The 17392-nt window shown below is 53.7% G+C and overlaps 4 protein-coding genes across 4 annotated transcripts; 2 read left to right on the forward strand and 2 right to left on the reverse strand.

Moving 5' to 3' along the window:
* Nucleotides 1–120: 120 nt before the first annotated feature.
* LOC308533790 (histone H2B type 1-C/E/F/G/I) lies at nt 121–501 on the reverse strand (the record flags this gene model as incomplete). Its single annotated transcript, XM_081111905.1, has 1 exon — nt 121–501. One exon carries the CDS (start codon nt 499–501, stop codon nt 121–123), a length of 381 nt encoding a protein of 126 aa, XP_080968031.1.
* A 1020-nt stretch (nt 502–1521) lies between these two features.
* Nucleotides 1522–1932, forward strand: LOC308533934 (histone H3.1; the record flags this gene model as incomplete). The annotated part of the gene is made up of 1 exon (XM_081112167.1): nt 1522–1932. The coding sequence occupies one exon, from the start codon at nt 1522–1524 to the stop codon at nt 1930–1932; it is 411 nt and encodes a 136-aa protein (XP_080968293.1).
* Nucleotides 1933–7697: 5765 nt separating this feature from the next.
* On the forward strand, nt 7698–8009 carry LOC308534365 (histone H4; the record flags this gene model as incomplete). Its single annotated transcript, XM_081112851.1, has 1 exon — nt 7698–8009. The coding sequence occupies one exon, from the start codon at nt 7698–7700 to the stop codon at nt 8007–8009; it is 312 nt and encodes a 103-aa protein (XP_080968977.1).
* A 4894-nt stretch (nt 8010–12903) lies between these two features.
* Nucleotides 12904–13215, reverse strand: LOC308534387 (histone H4; the record flags this gene model as incomplete). The annotated part of the gene is made up of 1 exon (XM_081112875.1): nt 12904–13215. The coding sequence occupies one exon, from the start codon at nt 13213–13215 to the stop codon at nt 12904–12906; it is 312 nt and encodes a 103-aa protein (XP_080969001.1).
* Between the last annotated feature and the right edge of the window lie 4177 nt (nt 13216–17392).

Genomic DNA, 17392 nt, shown 5'->3' on the forward strand with positions numbered 1-17392 from the left:
ACCTGCGAGGAATTTCCTTAGAGGTGAGAAAAGCGGCGCGCCCTAGAGCTCTTTATGTGAAGGCGTGGGTGGCTCTGAAAAGAGCCTTTGGGTCAGGAGTGAGGCCGCGTGCTCGCGCGCCTACTTGGAGCTGGTGTACTTGGTGACGGCCTTGGTGCCCTCGGACACGGCGTGCTTGGCCAGCTCGCCGGGCAGCAGCAGGCGCACGGCCGTCTGGATCTCGCGGGACGTGATGGTCGAGCGCTTGTTGTAATGCGCCAGGCGCGACGCCTCGCCCGCGATGCGCTCGAAGATGTCGTTGACGAACGAGTTCATGATGCCCATGGCCTTGGACGAGATGCCGGTGTCGGGGTGCACCTGCTTGAGCACCTTGTACACGTACACCGAGTAGCTCTCCTTGCGGCTGCGCTTGCGCTTCTTGCCGTCCTTCTTCTGCGCCTTGGTCACCGCCTTCTTGGAGCCCTTCTTCGGGGCGGGCGCGGACTTGGCGGGTTCGGGCATGGTGCTCAGCTCTCAGACAAAAAACCAGCAGAATGGGTGCCGCTCTCAAAGCCGGCCTATATTTGTATGGCTTATATGCAAATAAGGGCTTAATCCAATTCAATCTCTGATTGGCTGAAATCATCCAATAGAAACCTTCAACGCAATCAAGGGGATTTCAAATCTTACTGACTGCCTGTTAATGAGGAAGCCGCCCTGGGTGTTTTTTTCCTCCCTTAGAAAAGTTTTCTTATTCATAACACTGCAAACAACTACATAAATGTCTTATCAATCGTATCTACTCATGAATCTTGTCTCTGCCTCGATCCATATCTGAACAAAGTGTAATATAAATTCCTGACTATCGTTTCCAGCCAAATTAGAGACCGGGTTGCTAACGCTGGAAAAAAGCATCTAGATGTTAGCTGTATATTAAATTTGTTCCAAATTATGCTGCTGACATTCCCCGTTCCGTCTGGTCAAAGCCGGCGACACTAAAGCTTTTTCAAGTTTCAAAGAACTCTCTCACCTTCAGCGGTGGGATTTTTCTGTTTCTTGGCGACGGAGCATATGAGAGAAATACCAGTGTTTGTTTGGTTAGAAATGATGAAAGAGGGCGCTTGTGCTGCAGAAATCTAATACTTTTCAAGTCAGAAGCTTTTATAAAGGTCGAAACTGCGCAAATTCAAACGCGGAGTTTTTGAGAAGGTGGCAAACCCCTGGAACTTTCACTTTCACCTCCTCCCAAGTGTAAATCAGAACAAGGAGATTAAAAACTGCCGGAGATTCAAAAAGCCGATTAAGGAGAGCGATCAATACCTAAATACAGGGCGGGTCCAGGGCGGAGAACTCAGTGAAAAGATAACTGAGCAACTTTCCATTTTTTTAATAGACCCGATAGCCAATCAGACGGCCCGTTACGTTGCTTAATTCGTGGCGCGGAATTTGAATATTCGGACCAATCAGGAGGCGTTTGAGGTTATAAATAGGAGCGAGGCCAACAGTGGCTTCAGTTCCGAACTGTGTTGTTGATCTGTCCTTATGGCTCGCACCAAGCAGACGGCGCGCAAGTCGACGGGCGGGAAGGCGCCCCGCAAGCAGCTGGCCACCAAGGCCGCCCGCAAGAGCGCGCCGGCCACGGGCGGCGTGAAGAAGCCGCACCGCTACCGGCCCGGCACCGTGGCCCTGCGCGAGATCCGCCGCTACCAGAAGTCCACGGAGCTGCTGATCCGCAAGCTGCCCTTCCAGCGCCTGGTGCGCGAGATCGCGCAGGACTTCAAGACCGACCTGCGCTTCCAGAGCTCGGCCGTCATGGCGCTGCAGGAGGCGTGCGAGGCCTACCTGGTGGGGCTGTTCGAGGACACCAACCTGTGCGCCATCCACGCCAAGCGCGTCACCATCATGCCCAAGGACATCCAGCTCGCGCGCCGCATCCGCGGGGAGAGGGCGTGAGCTCCGTCCTACCCACTTGCGCCAAAACCCAAAGGCTCTTTTCAGAGCCGCCTAGAGTTTCAATGGGAGAGCTGTGGCAAAACCGGAATCTGTTCCCCATACAGAACTACCTCCAGGTGGGATAGGCGCTGTGGTTGCCGAATTTCTTTGTCCAGAGGCCGCTTGCCTGCATCCAGTTCTCCCTATATAGCAGCAGCCCCAGCCTAATGCGTGGCTGTTCTCTTACTGGAATAGCTGGCTTCGCCCCATGTGAGGCCTGGAATTGTCGCCAAAGCTCTAACCAGGCATTCAGCTTTGCAGCCTGCACCCTCTGAGAAGTACATTGCCACTAGGCCTGAAGCCATCGTCCTTGCGTAACCCTTTCTTTGCTGGAATTACTCAACCAGGGAGGCCAAGCTTCCCACTTCAACCCCAGAAGGAAGTCCTGTACCTCGGGCTATGCAGCGTGTAGGGTTTAGTAAGTTTGCTCACGTTAAGATGTGATTTCCTGCCCGGGGTGGTTGGTAAGTAATGGCATCTGTTCAGTCAATGGCTCCGCACTTGAGTCAAACCGAATCCCCGGCAGGAGCCAGGACCTGGCATTCCCTGCAGTTTAACAACAGCCGCACGTTGTTGCTGGAGCCAGTCCTCAGCTGCAGGACCCAGGATTCAGATTCAGGATCATCGGACTGCCCCGTGCCGTATGTTTCTGCCTTGAAGCTAACTTCCAAGCGCTATGGCAACACATGTGCTTTTACGTGAATGTGGAAAGGGTTATTAGGCTACCAGTTATCATAGCGACAGGAATACCCCTTTAAGAATCGTAATTTTAAGGTGGAAGGCAGGAAATACAAAGTTAAACCCAAATGGGTTGTGTGTTTAGGTGGTAGAAACAACCCCTGTACTTGTTAAAGTTTAGAAAAGCTTCATTAGTATTAGTCCTAAAGTGGGAACAGCTGTGTACTATTAGCTTTCCATGGACGAATGTTTATTACAGGGTGGAAAACAAAAGGAAAAAGGGGCCATAGGCTACACCCGACAATCTCAGGGAAGGTGGGAGGCCTGCAGGGAAGGGGGGGCTGCAGGGAAGGGGGGAGGCCTGCAGAAGTGGAAAGTATCCACATAGGGCGAGCTGACATGAAAACTTTCTAACTAAAAGCGATTTGTGGCGGGTAGTCAGGGCCCCAGCTGGTATCTTTCCTGACAAAAGTGAGTTTTTACCTTAACTGAATCTATTGTCATTTTGCATCTAGGATAACCCACCTTTGGAATGCCAGGACAATCCCCCCCAGGGCAGCAACCACAAATCCCATTATCTTTATTTTATGGTGTTAATTGTTTAATGTTAACATTAAATTTAATGTGGTCCATCTACACAATGGAATTCTACGCTGTGGTAAAAAAGAAGGAACTCTTGCCTTTTGCAACAGCATGGATGGACCTGGAGAGCATTATGCTAAGTGAAATAAGCCAGTCAGAGAAAGATAAATACCACATGATTTCACTCATTTGTGGATTATAGAGAACAACATAGACTGATGAACAGGGACAGATCCAAAGACAGAGAAACAGCCATCAGACTATTAATCCCCAGAGGGAAAGTAGGGGAGGGAGGGGGCAAGGGGAAGAGATCAACCAAAGGACTTGTATGCGTGCATCTACGCCAAACCAATGGACACGGACAACAGGGGGATGAGAGCATGAGGGGGGGGGGGGAAGAGGATGGGGATTTAATGGGGGGGGGATGAGGACACATTTGTAATACCTTAACTAATAAAGAATTTAAAAAAATTGTTTAATGTTAACTATCCTATAGCCACAAATTTCAAAGAAGTATGTGTCTGCTTCTTTTACTTTGTGTCCAATCCCAGAGGTTTCCCTGCTTTGCTTTCTCCCACCTCCCTACCTATCGCCAATGAATTTCATGTAACCACCTTACATCTCCCCCTTTGATTCTGATGAATAAAATAAGTGGTAAAACCACAGTTTTCCAGAGCGTTTTCCTCAATCTGTTCAGATGCTCCTTCCTGGCAATTCTGTTTAGCTCAAAATAAACAAAAATTCTGTGCAGGTTTGAAAGTTTCCTATGTTGACAGCACAAATTCCCATACATCAATAAGACTGGGTCTTTCTCAGCATAACAAGGGAAGCTGCTGGCAAATGGCTGGGTCTCAAGGGCATAATGCTCAGTGGAAAAAAGCCCATTTCACTTTTTTATTTTTAAAACTAGAGGCCCGGTGCACAAAAATTTGTGCACTCGGGAGGGAGGGGGGATCCCTCAGCCCGGCCTGTGCCCTCTCGCAGTCTGGGACCCTTCGGGAGATAATGCCCTTCTGGCTTAGGCCTGCTCCCGGGTGGCAGAGGGCAGGCCCAATCCCTAGCTGCAGCCCCTGGTCGGGCTCAGAGCAGGGCAGATTGGGAGGTTGTGATGCCACCCTCAGTCACGCTCAGGGTAGGTCCAATTGGGGGGTTGGGGCACCGTCCCCTGTCACACTCAAGGCAGGGTCGATGGGGAGGTTGTGGCGCCACCCCCTGTCACACACAGAGCAGGGCCCATCAGGGGGTTGGGGCACCGCCCTCTATCACCCACAGAGCAGGGGCGATCAGGGGGTTGGGGCGCTGCCCCCTTCACACACAGAGCAGGGCCCATCAGGGGGTTGGGGCACCGCCCTCTATCACCCACAGAGCAGGGCCGATCAGGGGGTTGGGGCGCCGCCACTCTCACACTCAGGGCAGGGCCGATGGGGAGGTTATGGCTCTACCCCATCACACACACAGCAGGGCCCGTGGGGGGGGGGGCGGGGGTTGGGGAGCTCCCCCCTATCAGGCACAGAGCAGGGCTGCTCAGGGGGTTTGGGCGCTGCCCCCTGTCACGCTGATCCCGGTGCCAGGAGGCATATTACCCTTTTACTATATAGGATAGAGGCCTGGTTCATGGGTGGGGCTGGCTGGTTTTCCCTGAAGGGTGTCCTGGATCAGGTTGGGGATCCCCACTGGGGTGCCTGGCCAGTCTGGGTGAGGGGCTGAGGGCTGTTTTCAGGCTGGGAGTGACTGAAGCTCCCAACTGCTCCTTTTTTTCTTTTTTATTCTGGGCCAGCTTTACCTGGAGGCTTGGCTCCAGCTCTTAGGCCTCCATGGCTGAAAGTAGGTTTCTGGCCTTTGCTTACAATGTTGCGAATCTGCTGGCTGAAGTCCGGCGGTATTTCTTACAATGTTTCTTAAACTGCCTGCTCAGAGGCTTGCAGCAGCAGGTGGGGAACGTTGGTTTCCTCCAAGGATCCTCTGTCACTGAGGCAAGCAAGCCTCATGTTAGTTTCAAGCTGCCTGGCTGCCGGATGCCATGTTGGCTGACAGTTAATTTGCATATCTTGCTGATTAGCCAATGAAAAGGGTAGCGGTTGTACGCCAATTACCATGTTTCTCTTTTATTAGTGTAGATATATTTCGGAGAGGAAAGGAGAGAGATAGAAACATCAATGACGAGAATCACTGATCAGTTGCCTTCTGCACGCCCCACACTGGGGATCAAGCCCGAAACCTGGGCATGTGCCCTGACCAGAATCAAGCCAGCAACCTCCTGGATCATAGATTGATGCTTAACCACTGAGCCACACTTAGGATTGTATGCCTTGCTTAACAAATCAATGTGTGTGTGTTTTTTTTCGTGTAAACAACAGAGGGTGTTTTGTTTGTTTTTCTTCTGGCTGCCCTAGTGGTGAAATACCCATCTGGCTTAGATTTAGTCACTTTATGTTGGTATGTGATTTTTGGAGATATTGCTGCTCCGACCTCTAAAGTAAACAGTTTCAAGGTTTGATATTTGTAGTGTCAAATTTTCTGGTGGGGAACTTGGCTGAGTTGATCCATGGTGTTTAGGGCAGTGTGCTTGGGACATCCTAACTGTATGATGTTGAAGTACAAAAAAATGCAGTTATTGCTCAAGCTAAACACCGGATTCCAAACCTAGATTTAACACTGGATCTAACTGCAGTTTCAACCTCTCCTTGAAATGTAATTTTAATCAACCCCTGGGGAATTTTCTGTTGAAGCACTAAGGGAATCAGTCATGTGGGCCCCCTCCACCCCCTTAGAGCAGTGGTTCCCAAAGTGGGGCACACACCCCACGGGGGCCATTGGAGAATGAGTTCTTAACAGTGATTTTTTTGCATCTCTTAGGTTCTAGGGGCCTTATATACAGTATATAAATATATATTGTGACATATTTATGCATTTCAGCTCTCTGTTTCAAAAATTTGCTATTTTTTTCCTATCACTTCATATCATTATTATTTTTTAAGCAGTTTCTTTGTGATTTCTTTCTCAGTATTTCAAACTGTCCTTTCGTTCTTTTATTTATTCTCCTTCATGGACGCCATGTTCTTTGGAAGCTTGTTTAGACCAAGCTCATGGCCTTTTAGGCTTCCTCCACGTGAATAGGAGCTCACTTTTTGAATAATGAGAAGTATATGGGGGGGGGGCACTAGGATTTTAGAGATGCTTAGGTGGGGAGTGGCCAAAAAAAGGTTGGGAGGAGGCAGGAGGCAATCTGCATGATAAAAGTCCTCTAACTCTCTTCCCCCAAACAGAAGATGCCTGGGCCCAAGAGAAGTCCTTTCTTTTCTCTTCTCTTCTCTTCTCTTCTCTTCTCTTTTCTTTTCTTTTGTTAATAGCTCTCTTGCCCCATCCTTGTTCCTATATAAAAATTTCCCTTTGGTACCACCCTTCTGAGCACCTTTCTAGCTGTAGTTGGGGTGCTGCCTGATTCACGAATTGAGTAATAAAGCGAATTAGATTCTCAAATTTACTCCGTTGAATTTTCTTTACTTTTTTCACAGTCACAACCATCTCTTGCTTTGAACATCCTGATGCATTCTAAGGGCAGCATTTGTATCTTAACGCTCTCATGCAGTCGCTCAGCGATTTTTAAAGATAATGCAAACCTCTAGGAATGGCTGCATCCTTATCACTGTCACTTGCGTAGGATTCCTTCTCCTAGCTTCAGCGCTTATGACAGCTTTCCTGGAATTGGATGAGCCAGCCCCAGGGAAGGGCGGGCACCCCTCCACCCTCTGCCTTAGGCCGGAGAACAGGGCTTGAGCCCCTGGAATCCACATTCTTCCCCTCCGGGACCCCCATTGTTTAAATGCATGAGCTCAGCTTGTTTGAATGGAAGCACTGCCCGTGCTCGGGTTAGGCTGGACATGCCCTGGAACCCTGCCTTGTGCGTCAGTGCTGCCTGTATTATAAATATTCTGCCTTAGAAACAGAAGTCTGGGCGGCATGAGTTTTCTGTCAAAGAACTACCAGCCAGACATGTTTCCTACAATCACTCAATGGCTGCCTGACTGACGAGTGTTCTCCTGCGTGTGGAGAAGGCCGCCAAGACCCGGTTTGGCAAACAGGCCCCAAACCGCCGGAGAGCGACCGCTCGTGGATTCCGAAGCCACAGCCGGTGGGTCGCTTGGCCCTTTTACCAATTCCCTTGTTTCGGGGTTTGGGCTTGTTTCTTCCCCGGGTGGGGATGGCCCAGGATGCCCGTGGGATGGGCACGCCTCCAAGCGGACTGGTTTCTCTCGGGTGCACGGTGGACGCTCCGGGTCAGAATTTACTTTCTAAACATCAGAACACCTGCCCCGCGTTCCCCGAGGCTCCAGCAGCGGGGGCGGGACTCGGGCGGTTTCCCGCCTCTTCCGGTCCCTCTGCTCCAATGAGGTCCGCCCACCGGTTATTTAAGAGGCTGCCGTCCCCAGCGCGGGGACAGAGGGTCTGACTTCTATTCGGTCATCATGTCCGGTCGCGGCAAAGGCGGGAAGGGCCTGGGCAAGGGCGGCGCCAAGCGCCACCGCAAGGTGCTGCGCGACAACATCCAGGGCATCACCAAGCCCGCCATCCGGCGCCTGGCGCGGCGCGGCGGCGTCAAGCGCATCTCCGGGCTCATCTACGAGGAGACGCGCGGGGTGCTCAAGGTCTTCCTGGAGAACGTGATCCGCGACGCCGTCACCTACACGGAGCACGCCAAGCGCAAGACGGTCACGGCCATGGACGTGGTCTACGCGCTCAAGCGCCAGGGCCGCACCCTCTACGGCTTCGGCGGCTGAGCCCGCCCCCCGCCCCGGCTCCCCCCAAAGGCCCTTTTCAGGGCCGCCCACCCCCTCTCGGAAGAGCTGCGCGCACTGTCGTGCTTTGTTGGGGTGTGTTGGGGTGGTGGGCTGCGGGAGTTCGTACACTGGGGCGCTTTCCACCCCTAAAGGGTCTGTTCCCTGGGGCACCCCTTCCTCTGCGGAGGCCCCGCGTCCCAGGCGCTGGCTGGGGAGGAGCGGCTCCCGGAAGCCGTCTGACCGCTCGTGGCCGCACCTTCTGCCCAAAGGGACTCCGGTCGATTCAAGGGGAAGCTCCCAGGGAAACTGCTCGGTGCTGGGCCTGGGCCGTCAGGCAGGTCTGCGCACTGTGGGTTCACCCCCCCGCTTCCTCCCGGGCATCGCGCTGAGTGGCCGTCACCCCCTCCAGCACCGGCGGCTCCGGTTCCAATGGGTCTGAACTGGGCCGGTCTCAGTCCCGGGCCCTCCCTGAGCCCGAGGCCCAGCAGCGTGTGAGTCCCGTTCACTAGCTCAGCGGTCGGCGCCCGAACTCGGGGCCTAACTCAGCCTGGAGGCCGCGCTGTGCGTCCGGGGAGGAGGGGCTCCCTCCCGCGGCCCCAGGCTCTGCCTTTCCCGCCTCCCTCCCCCCTCCTCCTCCCGCTCCGGCCTCCGTCCCTCCCTCCCCCGCCCTCCCCCTCCTCCCCTTCTCCCCCTCCCTTCTCTCTCTCCTCCCCGCCCTCCTCCCTCCCCTCCCCGCTTCCCCTCTCCTCCCTCCCCCTCCCCCCCTCCCTCCCCCCCCCCCTTTCCGGCCGCGGCCTGAGCGCTGGGCTTGGAGGCCAAGGCCCCGCCTCCACCCGCCGAGTCTTCCCCACCGAAGGCCCTTCCAGGGCGGCCCACGCCCTCGCGGCTGTCGCGCTCGCGTTGCTGTGGACACGTTTCCTCGTGTTTGATGTCAGCGGGGCCTTAACTGGGGGTCACGGGGGCGGGCGGACGGGAAAGAGCAAGTGAACGGGCGGCGGGGCGGTGGTCCCAGCCAGTCCTGAGCCCTCCGTGGAGGGGAGACAGCCGTGGGGCCCCCGCTCTTCCTGCAGGGACCCCGCACCCCCCGTGGAAGGAGGAGGTACGGGCGGGGGTGGCGAGGGGGCGGGAGGCGCCGCTGAGCTCGCTCACCCCGTGACGGGGGTGGGGTTGGGCCGGTGGAGGTGGGGCTGCTCGTGGGGTGGGGGTGGGGTGGGAGTTAGGGTGGGGGTGGCGATTAGGGTGGGGGTGGGTGGGGGTTTAAGTAAACACGTGTATGACCTGGGGCCGGGAGTGCCCGCCGCCCGCGGGGGCCCAGACCGTTAACAGGACAATCGCCGGCACCGCGGGCGCTGGTTCCTGACGCTCCGCTGTGACCACTGGCACCTGCGGCCCCCCATTCCCGGGCCGGCCCCCCCCCCCCGCCCGAGGCCAGGCCGGGGTGAGTTACCCCCGCGGAGCCCGAGGGGCCCGGGGCCTCCCCACGCGTCCACCCTCCGGCGCCCGAGGGCCTCGCTGTGCGTCTGTGAGCGAGGAGCGCCCTCCTGCGGCCACAGGTTCTCGGGGCCTCCCCCCCCCCCCGCCCCGCCTCCGGCGCATTTTCCCGCTGTGACTCTGGGCCGCTTAGGTAGGAAGCTGTCTTTCCTCGGTTTTTATTATGGACCAAACACTGCAATATGTTTACAAAGTATGTTGTCAGGTTGGTAAGTCAGCCAACTAAATAATTTGTATTTTTTAATGCTTGACAAAAGTATTTTTTTATAGACAACTATTTTTTTTGTTTGTTTTAAATCTCAATATCCTTTATTCCATTTAGTTTATTTGGCAAACGATCCCAACACTGACCCGCCGGTGAAGAAGCCGTAGGGCGGACAAAGAAACCAGAGCGCAGGAGGGCGGACAGGAGGCAGAGCAAAGGCCGAGGCGGCTGCTTCCAATGGAGACTGGAGGTGATCATACGCACAAGTCGTGCTTGACACCCGGGGAAATGCCATCTACATAAGACAACTGACATAAGCACAGTCCGTGGACAGGGGCAATAGGGTGGTGAGGACCTGGGGGGGGGGTGGTAGGGGCTGGGTGGAGAGGATAAGGGGGGGGGGGCGAGAAATGGGAGATACCTGTAATATTATTAACAATAAAAATATATTTTAACCAGTTAATTGTCACGTGTCCAAAACAGCAGCCATCCCCACACGCCACAATATTTTGAATTTAAGGAATCAATTTGCAATGAATATTATAAAAGTAAATATATTACGATTTGGATGTTCTTGAATATTTTCAGTTCAAAATTCTTTCGAAAATGATTGTAAAGTTGGTCTATATTTAAAATACAGTTTTGGTATTTTCATACAATAATCGTGTCCCAGAAGTTTGGTGGTATATTTCCTGAGAAAAGTATCGATGGCAGCTTAGGAGGAGAACTGCCTCCTGGTCGCTCTGCTGATGGCTTCTCCCTGACTCCGGAGGAAATACGGAATCGGCAGTTCCATCGGCACCGGATCTGTAAGGGCTGCAGGGCCCTGTGGGGACACGCTGCCAGGAGTGTCCTTTCTCCGACGTTTGGCCTCCGGATACAGGTGCGGGGGCGGGGGGCTGCCAAGGCTGCATCATGTATGTTCCACCCGAAAGGCGAGGAACAGGTAACAGAGTCATTGTGTGGTGTTCGGCCCTTAGAGAAGATGGTCCGATGTTCCCGTCTCCTCTTCTGTCTGTGCTACTTGAATAAAAGTGACTGACAGAGCAGCCAGTTCTAAGGTACGAATGTGCACACATTAGGCTCATTTAATACTCAAAGGAGCCAGAAGAGAGACATCAGCGTTATGACCTCCATGTAAGAGATGGCACTGAGGCCCGGGGTGTATAATGACATCTGTGCCCACAGTGGAGCTGAGGTGGGAGGCCAGGGGGTCTGGCCCCAGGGAGCACCTGGCCTCCCAGGGAGCAAAGACCCCAGGGCACAGGGCTCTCCTGCTCCCTTCTGTGGTTGTGGTGAGGCTTTTCTTAGATGTTCCTCTGCCTTTGCAGGGAAGTCAGGCTTTACCTCCACCCTCCAGAAGTTGGGCTCAGAAGTTGGGCGTCCACCTATGAACCAGGAGGTCACGATTTGATTCTCGGTCAGGGCACACGCCCACGGTTGCAGGCTTGATCCCGTGTGGGCCCTGCAGGAGGCAGCTGATCCATGATTCTCTCTCATCATGGATGTTTCTCTCTCTTCATCTCTGAAATCAATAAAAATATATTAAAAATAAAACTGAAGGGGAGCAGAATAGGCTGCTCCAAAATATGCTATTTGTCATGTGAATTATTTTGGTCTCAAGGCAAAGACCCAGCAGACTCAGGAAAAACTTCTATGCCTAGAAGAATTTAGACACAGGCAGTAGGATGGTGAAGACACTGGGGTGGGGGCAGGGGCTGGGAGGAAAATGGGAGATATCCGTAGTACTATCAACAATAAAAAATATATTAAAACAAAAAAATATAAAAACATAAAAAGAGAATTTAGATAGTGGGCCTGTCCCAGACAGGGAGCTACTAACAGAGCTAACTAACTGTGACCTGGCTGACCTTCGTGTAGGACAGGGCATCCTTAGAAGGAAACAGCTGCTCTTTCCCCTGTGAGTCCCCCCTCCCTTTGCAGCCCCAGGCCCCTCCCTCCTCCTCTTCCTCAGCTCAGGATGCAGACAATCCTCAACTGCCTTTGGGTCTTATATTTTTTGGAGCTCTTGTATGTACAAAATAAAAGCCGTTTTTCTCCTGTTATTCTGTGAATCTAATTATTAGATCAGCCAAAGAACCCCGAAGGGAAGGGAAAAGACACATATGGAAGGGGAGGAGCCAGGAGAGATATCACTGTAGTTCGAATAGGTTCACCAGCTGCTTAATGTCCAGCCTCGTTACTGTAAATGGAAGGTGCCGCCATGAGCAACCATCCTAACACCTAACAGGCACAGACGGACGCTGTCCCCGTAACAGTTTTCACTGTGGGGTTAAGGGGCACAAATGAGGGGAAGGATTTAGGTCGCAGGCGGGAGGGGGAGCAGGGGGCGACCTAAAGGCTCCTTCTGCCTAGAAAAATGAAGGACGCGCTCACGGTTGCAGATGGGAAGGCGGTAGGTTGACAACACGTTAAGGAGCGTTTGTTGGAAATAAAGCAGCCAGATGAGCAATGACCTACGCCATGCTAGGGTTCGCGACCTCAGGAATGCACTCGGCGACAATCAGGTGTCCTTCTGCAGTTATTTTTGCATTTCCCAGCCTCTGCACCCCGGCTTTGTTGGCGTTTCCTGCAGGGAGGTGAGTTAAATCAGGCGCCCTCTACAGGGCGCGGGGAGCCAGGTCAGGGGAACCTTCTGGGAAAGTGAAAGTTCATGCTCCGGGAACACAAACAAAAGAAACAAACCAGAGAACTGCTGCCATCCGCAAGGCCATTGGCTCGAGGGGGTAGCATACCAGGGACTTTCCAAACGCGAGGGCCCCAGCCGGTTTTCTTTGGGATCATTTGGGAGGCGCCATCTTAAGCCAGGATCACCCCAAATGGCTCCCAAAATAAAACCGCCATACTTTGCAAAGGAGTCTATTAAAAGTTGTGATTACAGCCCGGACGGTGTGGCCCAGTGGCTGCGTCGACCTATGAACCAGGGGGTCACGGCCAGGGCATAGGCCCAGGTTGTGGGTTCCTCCCTTCCCCAGTGTGGGGCGTGCAGGAGGCAGATTAATGATTCTCATCACTGGTGTTTATTTCCCTTCCTCTCTAAAATTAATACATATGTTTTAACTACACCATAAACCCGACAAGTTACCTTGAGGCTCGTTGTTTGCTCACAGCCCTTCATGAGACCAGGTGGGCGGCCCTGAAAAGGGCCTTTGGGGGGAGCCGGGGCGGGGGGCGGGCTCAGCCGCCGAAGCCGTAGAGGGTGCGGCCCTGGCGCTTGAGCGCGTAGACCACGTCCATGGCCGTGACCGTCTTGCGCTTGGCGTGCTCCGTGTAGGTGACGGCGTCGCGGATCACGTTCTCCAGGAAGACCTTGAGCACCCCGCGCGTCTCCTCGTAGATGAGCCCGGAGATGCGCTTGACGCCGCCGCGCCGCGCCAGGCGCCGGATGGCGGGCTTGGTGATGCCCTGGATGTTGTCGCGCAGCACCTTGCGGTGGCGCTTGGCGCCGCCCTTGCCCAGGCCCTTCCCGCCTTTGCCGCGACCGGACATGGTGAAGGAAGAACGCAGATCACAACTCTGTTCCCCAGCGCTGGGCGCAGCCCCTTATATACCCGCGCCGCGGGCGCTTCAGGAAGCCGAACGCGCAGGGGGCGGGGCACGCGCGCCGGGGCTGCCTCCTTCCCGCCGCCGCTCGGGGTGCAGAGTCGCGGGTTCCTGTGGCCGCCAGACCCGCGCTGTGCGCAGTCGCGGGGATTGGCTTTGTACGCGCGTCCTGACCACTGTGACCCTTTGTGAGGAGGCGGTCACGCCGCCCTTATCGACAAAAGGGAGAGAGGCCAGAACGAAGTTACTGGTTAAAGGCGAAGGAGAAGTATTGATCCTACAACTCTGGCTATTCTTAGTGAACGTGGCCGCACGTGGGTCGGTCCCGCCCGCAAGCGCAGCGCTAGGCATCGCGTGCAGCTTCCTAAGGGGGGGAGGGAGGGCGCTCCAGGAAGGGCAGCCATGTTCCTGGGATTTCCACTTTTGCTACCAGATTTGTGAAGCACTGTTTGCACCGTGAAAAGGAGTAATCCTCGCGGGGGAAGGGAGGGTAGTGGAGGAAGGTAGAGACGGTAAAAGGTGAAGAAAAAGAAGTTATTTTTTAAGGGAGAAATCCAGGCTTGGAGTGCTATTCCTGTCCTAAAATGCTTTTGGGGTTAGAACAAGTCTGTGCTCCCGGTCCCCGTGCTCCGGGCCCCCATGCACCCGGCCCCCCATGCTCCCGGCCCCCGTGCTCCCGGCCCCCCATGCTCCCGGCCCCCCATGCTCCCGGCCCCCGTGCTCCCGGCCCCCCATGCTCCCGGCCCCCCATGCTCCCGGCCCCCGTGCTCCCGGCCCCCGTGCTCCAGGCCCCCATGCTCCCGGCCCCCGTGCTCCAGGCCCCCATGCTCCCGGCCCCCGTGCTCCAGGCCCCCGTGCTCCCGGCCCCCGTGCTCCAGGCCCCCATGCACCCGGCCCCCCATGCTCCCGGCCCCCGTGTTCCCGGCCCCCATCTTCCCGGCCCCCGTGCTCCGGGCCCCCATGCTCCCGGCCCCCCATGCTCCCGGCCCCCATGCTCCCGGCCCCCCATGCTCCCGGCCCCCATGCTCCCGGCCCCCATGCTCCCGGCCCCCCATGCTCCCGGCGCCCATGCTCCCGGCCCCCGTGCTCCGGAGGGGAGTTTCAAGTGGGAGAGTGTCCTCAGAGGAGACATCTGATAGGAAATGAAAACAGCTGTGACTTCTCAGGGCTCCTCTGCACACTTTATTCGAACACAAAGCCCCTGTCTGCTCTACAGCGTTCTATCTCCTTTGCCCTGTTGGTATTTATTCAGCGCGGCCACTTTTGCAGTTCCCGGACACTTAAGCACAGCGCCAGCACCTGTATCGCTCACCATCACTCACGGAGGGGAGGGCGGGTTAACACTGCCATGGAGAGAACGCAGGTCCCGAGTGAGCTGTGCAGCGCTTACCTGTAGTTTCTCTCAGCTGCTTTTCACATCGACAGAGCAAATGGTTCACGCCAGGATCGTGGACAATCCACCGTTTTAAGATGTATGCAGATCTAGGGTTCAAGAGTACAAGCACAACTTTTCGGCAGGCTACCAAAACGACAGGGAAAGGTTTTCAAGTTGGCAGTCCCATGGGACGTAATCCGGCTTTCAAGAACTCCCCACCCCCACGCCTCCAGTCCCAGCGAGAAGGGCCTGACCTCAAGCAACAACAGGAACTGTAGGCAGCGCGGCCCACCCCCCTGTAAACACCTGGGGAGGCGCTCGCTCTTCTGGTGAACGCAATGGTCTCAGGGATTGCCCTCCGGGCAGGGACCAGCTGCAAACAGGGAAGGAAAAGGCCCTACGTCCCCACGTCTTCTCCCTTATTCGTGACCTAAATAACCATGGGCTCCAGGAAGAGTTGCACATGAATGAAACGGGGACGTCTGCTGTAGAAAATGCTTCGCACTTATCTTACATCGAGTATATGTAACTGAGAACAATTTCAACCATTTTCAACAACGAATAGTATGACTACCATGATGACCCAAATAGGGAACTTTTAAAAATCTGAATTTTAATTGTATCATTAGGTGTAGATAATGTTGAGCTGTAGATTGAACAGGAAAAGGGACTATTTAATGGTTAGGTCTGATCCAATAATTGTATCAATATCCCCTCCCCTGGGAACTGACCTTTAGGCCACTCACAACCTGCATCCCTTTTGCTGAGACCACATGCCACGTGTTAAGACCATTATCTCTCCCCTCTGGACTTTCCCCAAGATTCAGATCCACCCAGGAATTCTCTGCCCAGAAAAAGCCCTCCTAGACTGCTCCATGTTAAAACCTCTGACTTCCCATCCCTGGGTTATGATGCCATTTTGGGGCTCAGCTCATCTTGTATCCAGATGACCCAATACGTTTATAATCCCTCACCGCGGTCGGCCTCAGGCATTTCTGCTTTGGCAACCCAAACATTAATGTTTGTGATAATAGCTATTGGCAATGATGCTATTGAAGATAACAACCCCTTCCTCTATAGCAGTGGTTCTCCACCGTGGCTGCACATTAGAATCACCTGGGAATCTTTTTAAAATCCTGATTTCTGGGCCCCAGCCTCCGGAAATTCTGTTTCTTTGTTATGGGGTGAGGCCACAACATTAGTCACAAAGAAACAGAATTTCTGGAGGATGAGGCCCAGAAATCAGGATTTTAAAAAGATTCCCAGGTGATTCTAACGTGCAGCCCAGGTTGAGAACCGCTGCTCTAGACACGCATAACATTCCTGCCCAGGGAGACGGAGAGCGCCCGTGACCAAAGCCGATACCCACCCTGTTTGTACAGTGTTTGTATAACGTGGTTTCAGGTACCAGAGACTTGGTTCCAGTCAGTGTCTGCCAATCAATGACTTTAAAATCAAACCAAGTGACTTTTATACAACTAACTGTGGCATCTTTAAAATGGAGTATTTTGTCTTGGATTTATATGAAAAAGTTATCAAATCACATAGAATCGAGGCTAGAATAACTAGAGTTTTGGAGATAGGGGTATTTATTAGAAGAAACACAACACCCCAATACTTTACTTGGTTATTTATTACAACATGAGGTGTGGTGCCGGTACCGAATTAATAGTTGGACAATATAAAGTGGTGCATAATTATCCAATATTTGCTGAATTCTATTAGCTTTATGGTGTTGCAAAGAAAGAGATGAGTGGGAGCCGGTCATGCCTGTGATGGAATGTTTGTTCAGTCCCTCAAGTGGGCAGGTTCTGCTTATTGATTTAGGCTGTGACAGTCTGGTTCAGACTTTGTTAATGAAAAGGCCCCGGGGGGAAATACAAAAATTCATGCAGTGATTTATTAATCCTTACCACCCCCCCCCCATCCCATTGAATTTCAGGAAGGGAGAGGGAAAGACACAGAGAGAAACATCAGTGTGAGAGAGATGCATCTACTGGTTGCCTCCCAACCAGGCCTGGGACTGAGTCTGCAATCCAGGTACGTTCCCTTGATGGGAATGGAATCCGAGACCCTTCAGTCTGCAGGCAGACGCTCTAACCACCCAGCAAACCAGCTAGGGCTCCTGCACTGATTTCAGTGAGAAACGTTTGTTTCTAATCCTCTGGGTTCCGACTTGCAATGTTAACAAAGGTCAAATGCATTTTGTATTTTGAATATCATCTCGGAATATAGGAACTATGTTCGAAACTGCATGCTAAGTACTGGGGGGCCAATCTGGTGGACTGGGTGTCTGTCCTGAAGGCCTTGCAATTTTAAGGGGAGGGATGAACACCAGTGCTTCCGCAGGGCTCTCCTGCTCACAGCTGGTCAACTGAGGTGGACCTGCCCATCTGATGCTTTGTGGGTAGGTGTGTGGGGGGTGACCTCCGATGCCCACTCTAGGTCTGAAAAATCGAGTGGGCTACCTTTTAAGAGAAGATGGATGACTAGCTAGAACTGGTTATTTAAAAAAAACAACAACACACAAACAAAACATGCACGGAGCAGTCTTGCCCTCGTCCCTCCTAAAAATGGTTAAATCACCAAAAACAATGGGATCAAACCCAGTTTCCACACTGGTCGCTCCAACACTTAAAAAAATCAAACCAACATTTTTTCCAATATAGGTCGTAGTCCATCGTGTACTTTGAATTCCCGTCCCCCTCTGCCAATTCCCAGGGCTCAGGGCGAAGCACTCGCAGGCGA

This window comes from Myotis nattereri, assembly GCF_964212035.1.
Source record: "Myotis nattereri genome assembly, chromosome: 18".
NCBI lineage: Eukaryota > Metazoa > Chordata > Mammalia > Chiroptera > Vespertilionidae > Myotis > Myotis nattereri.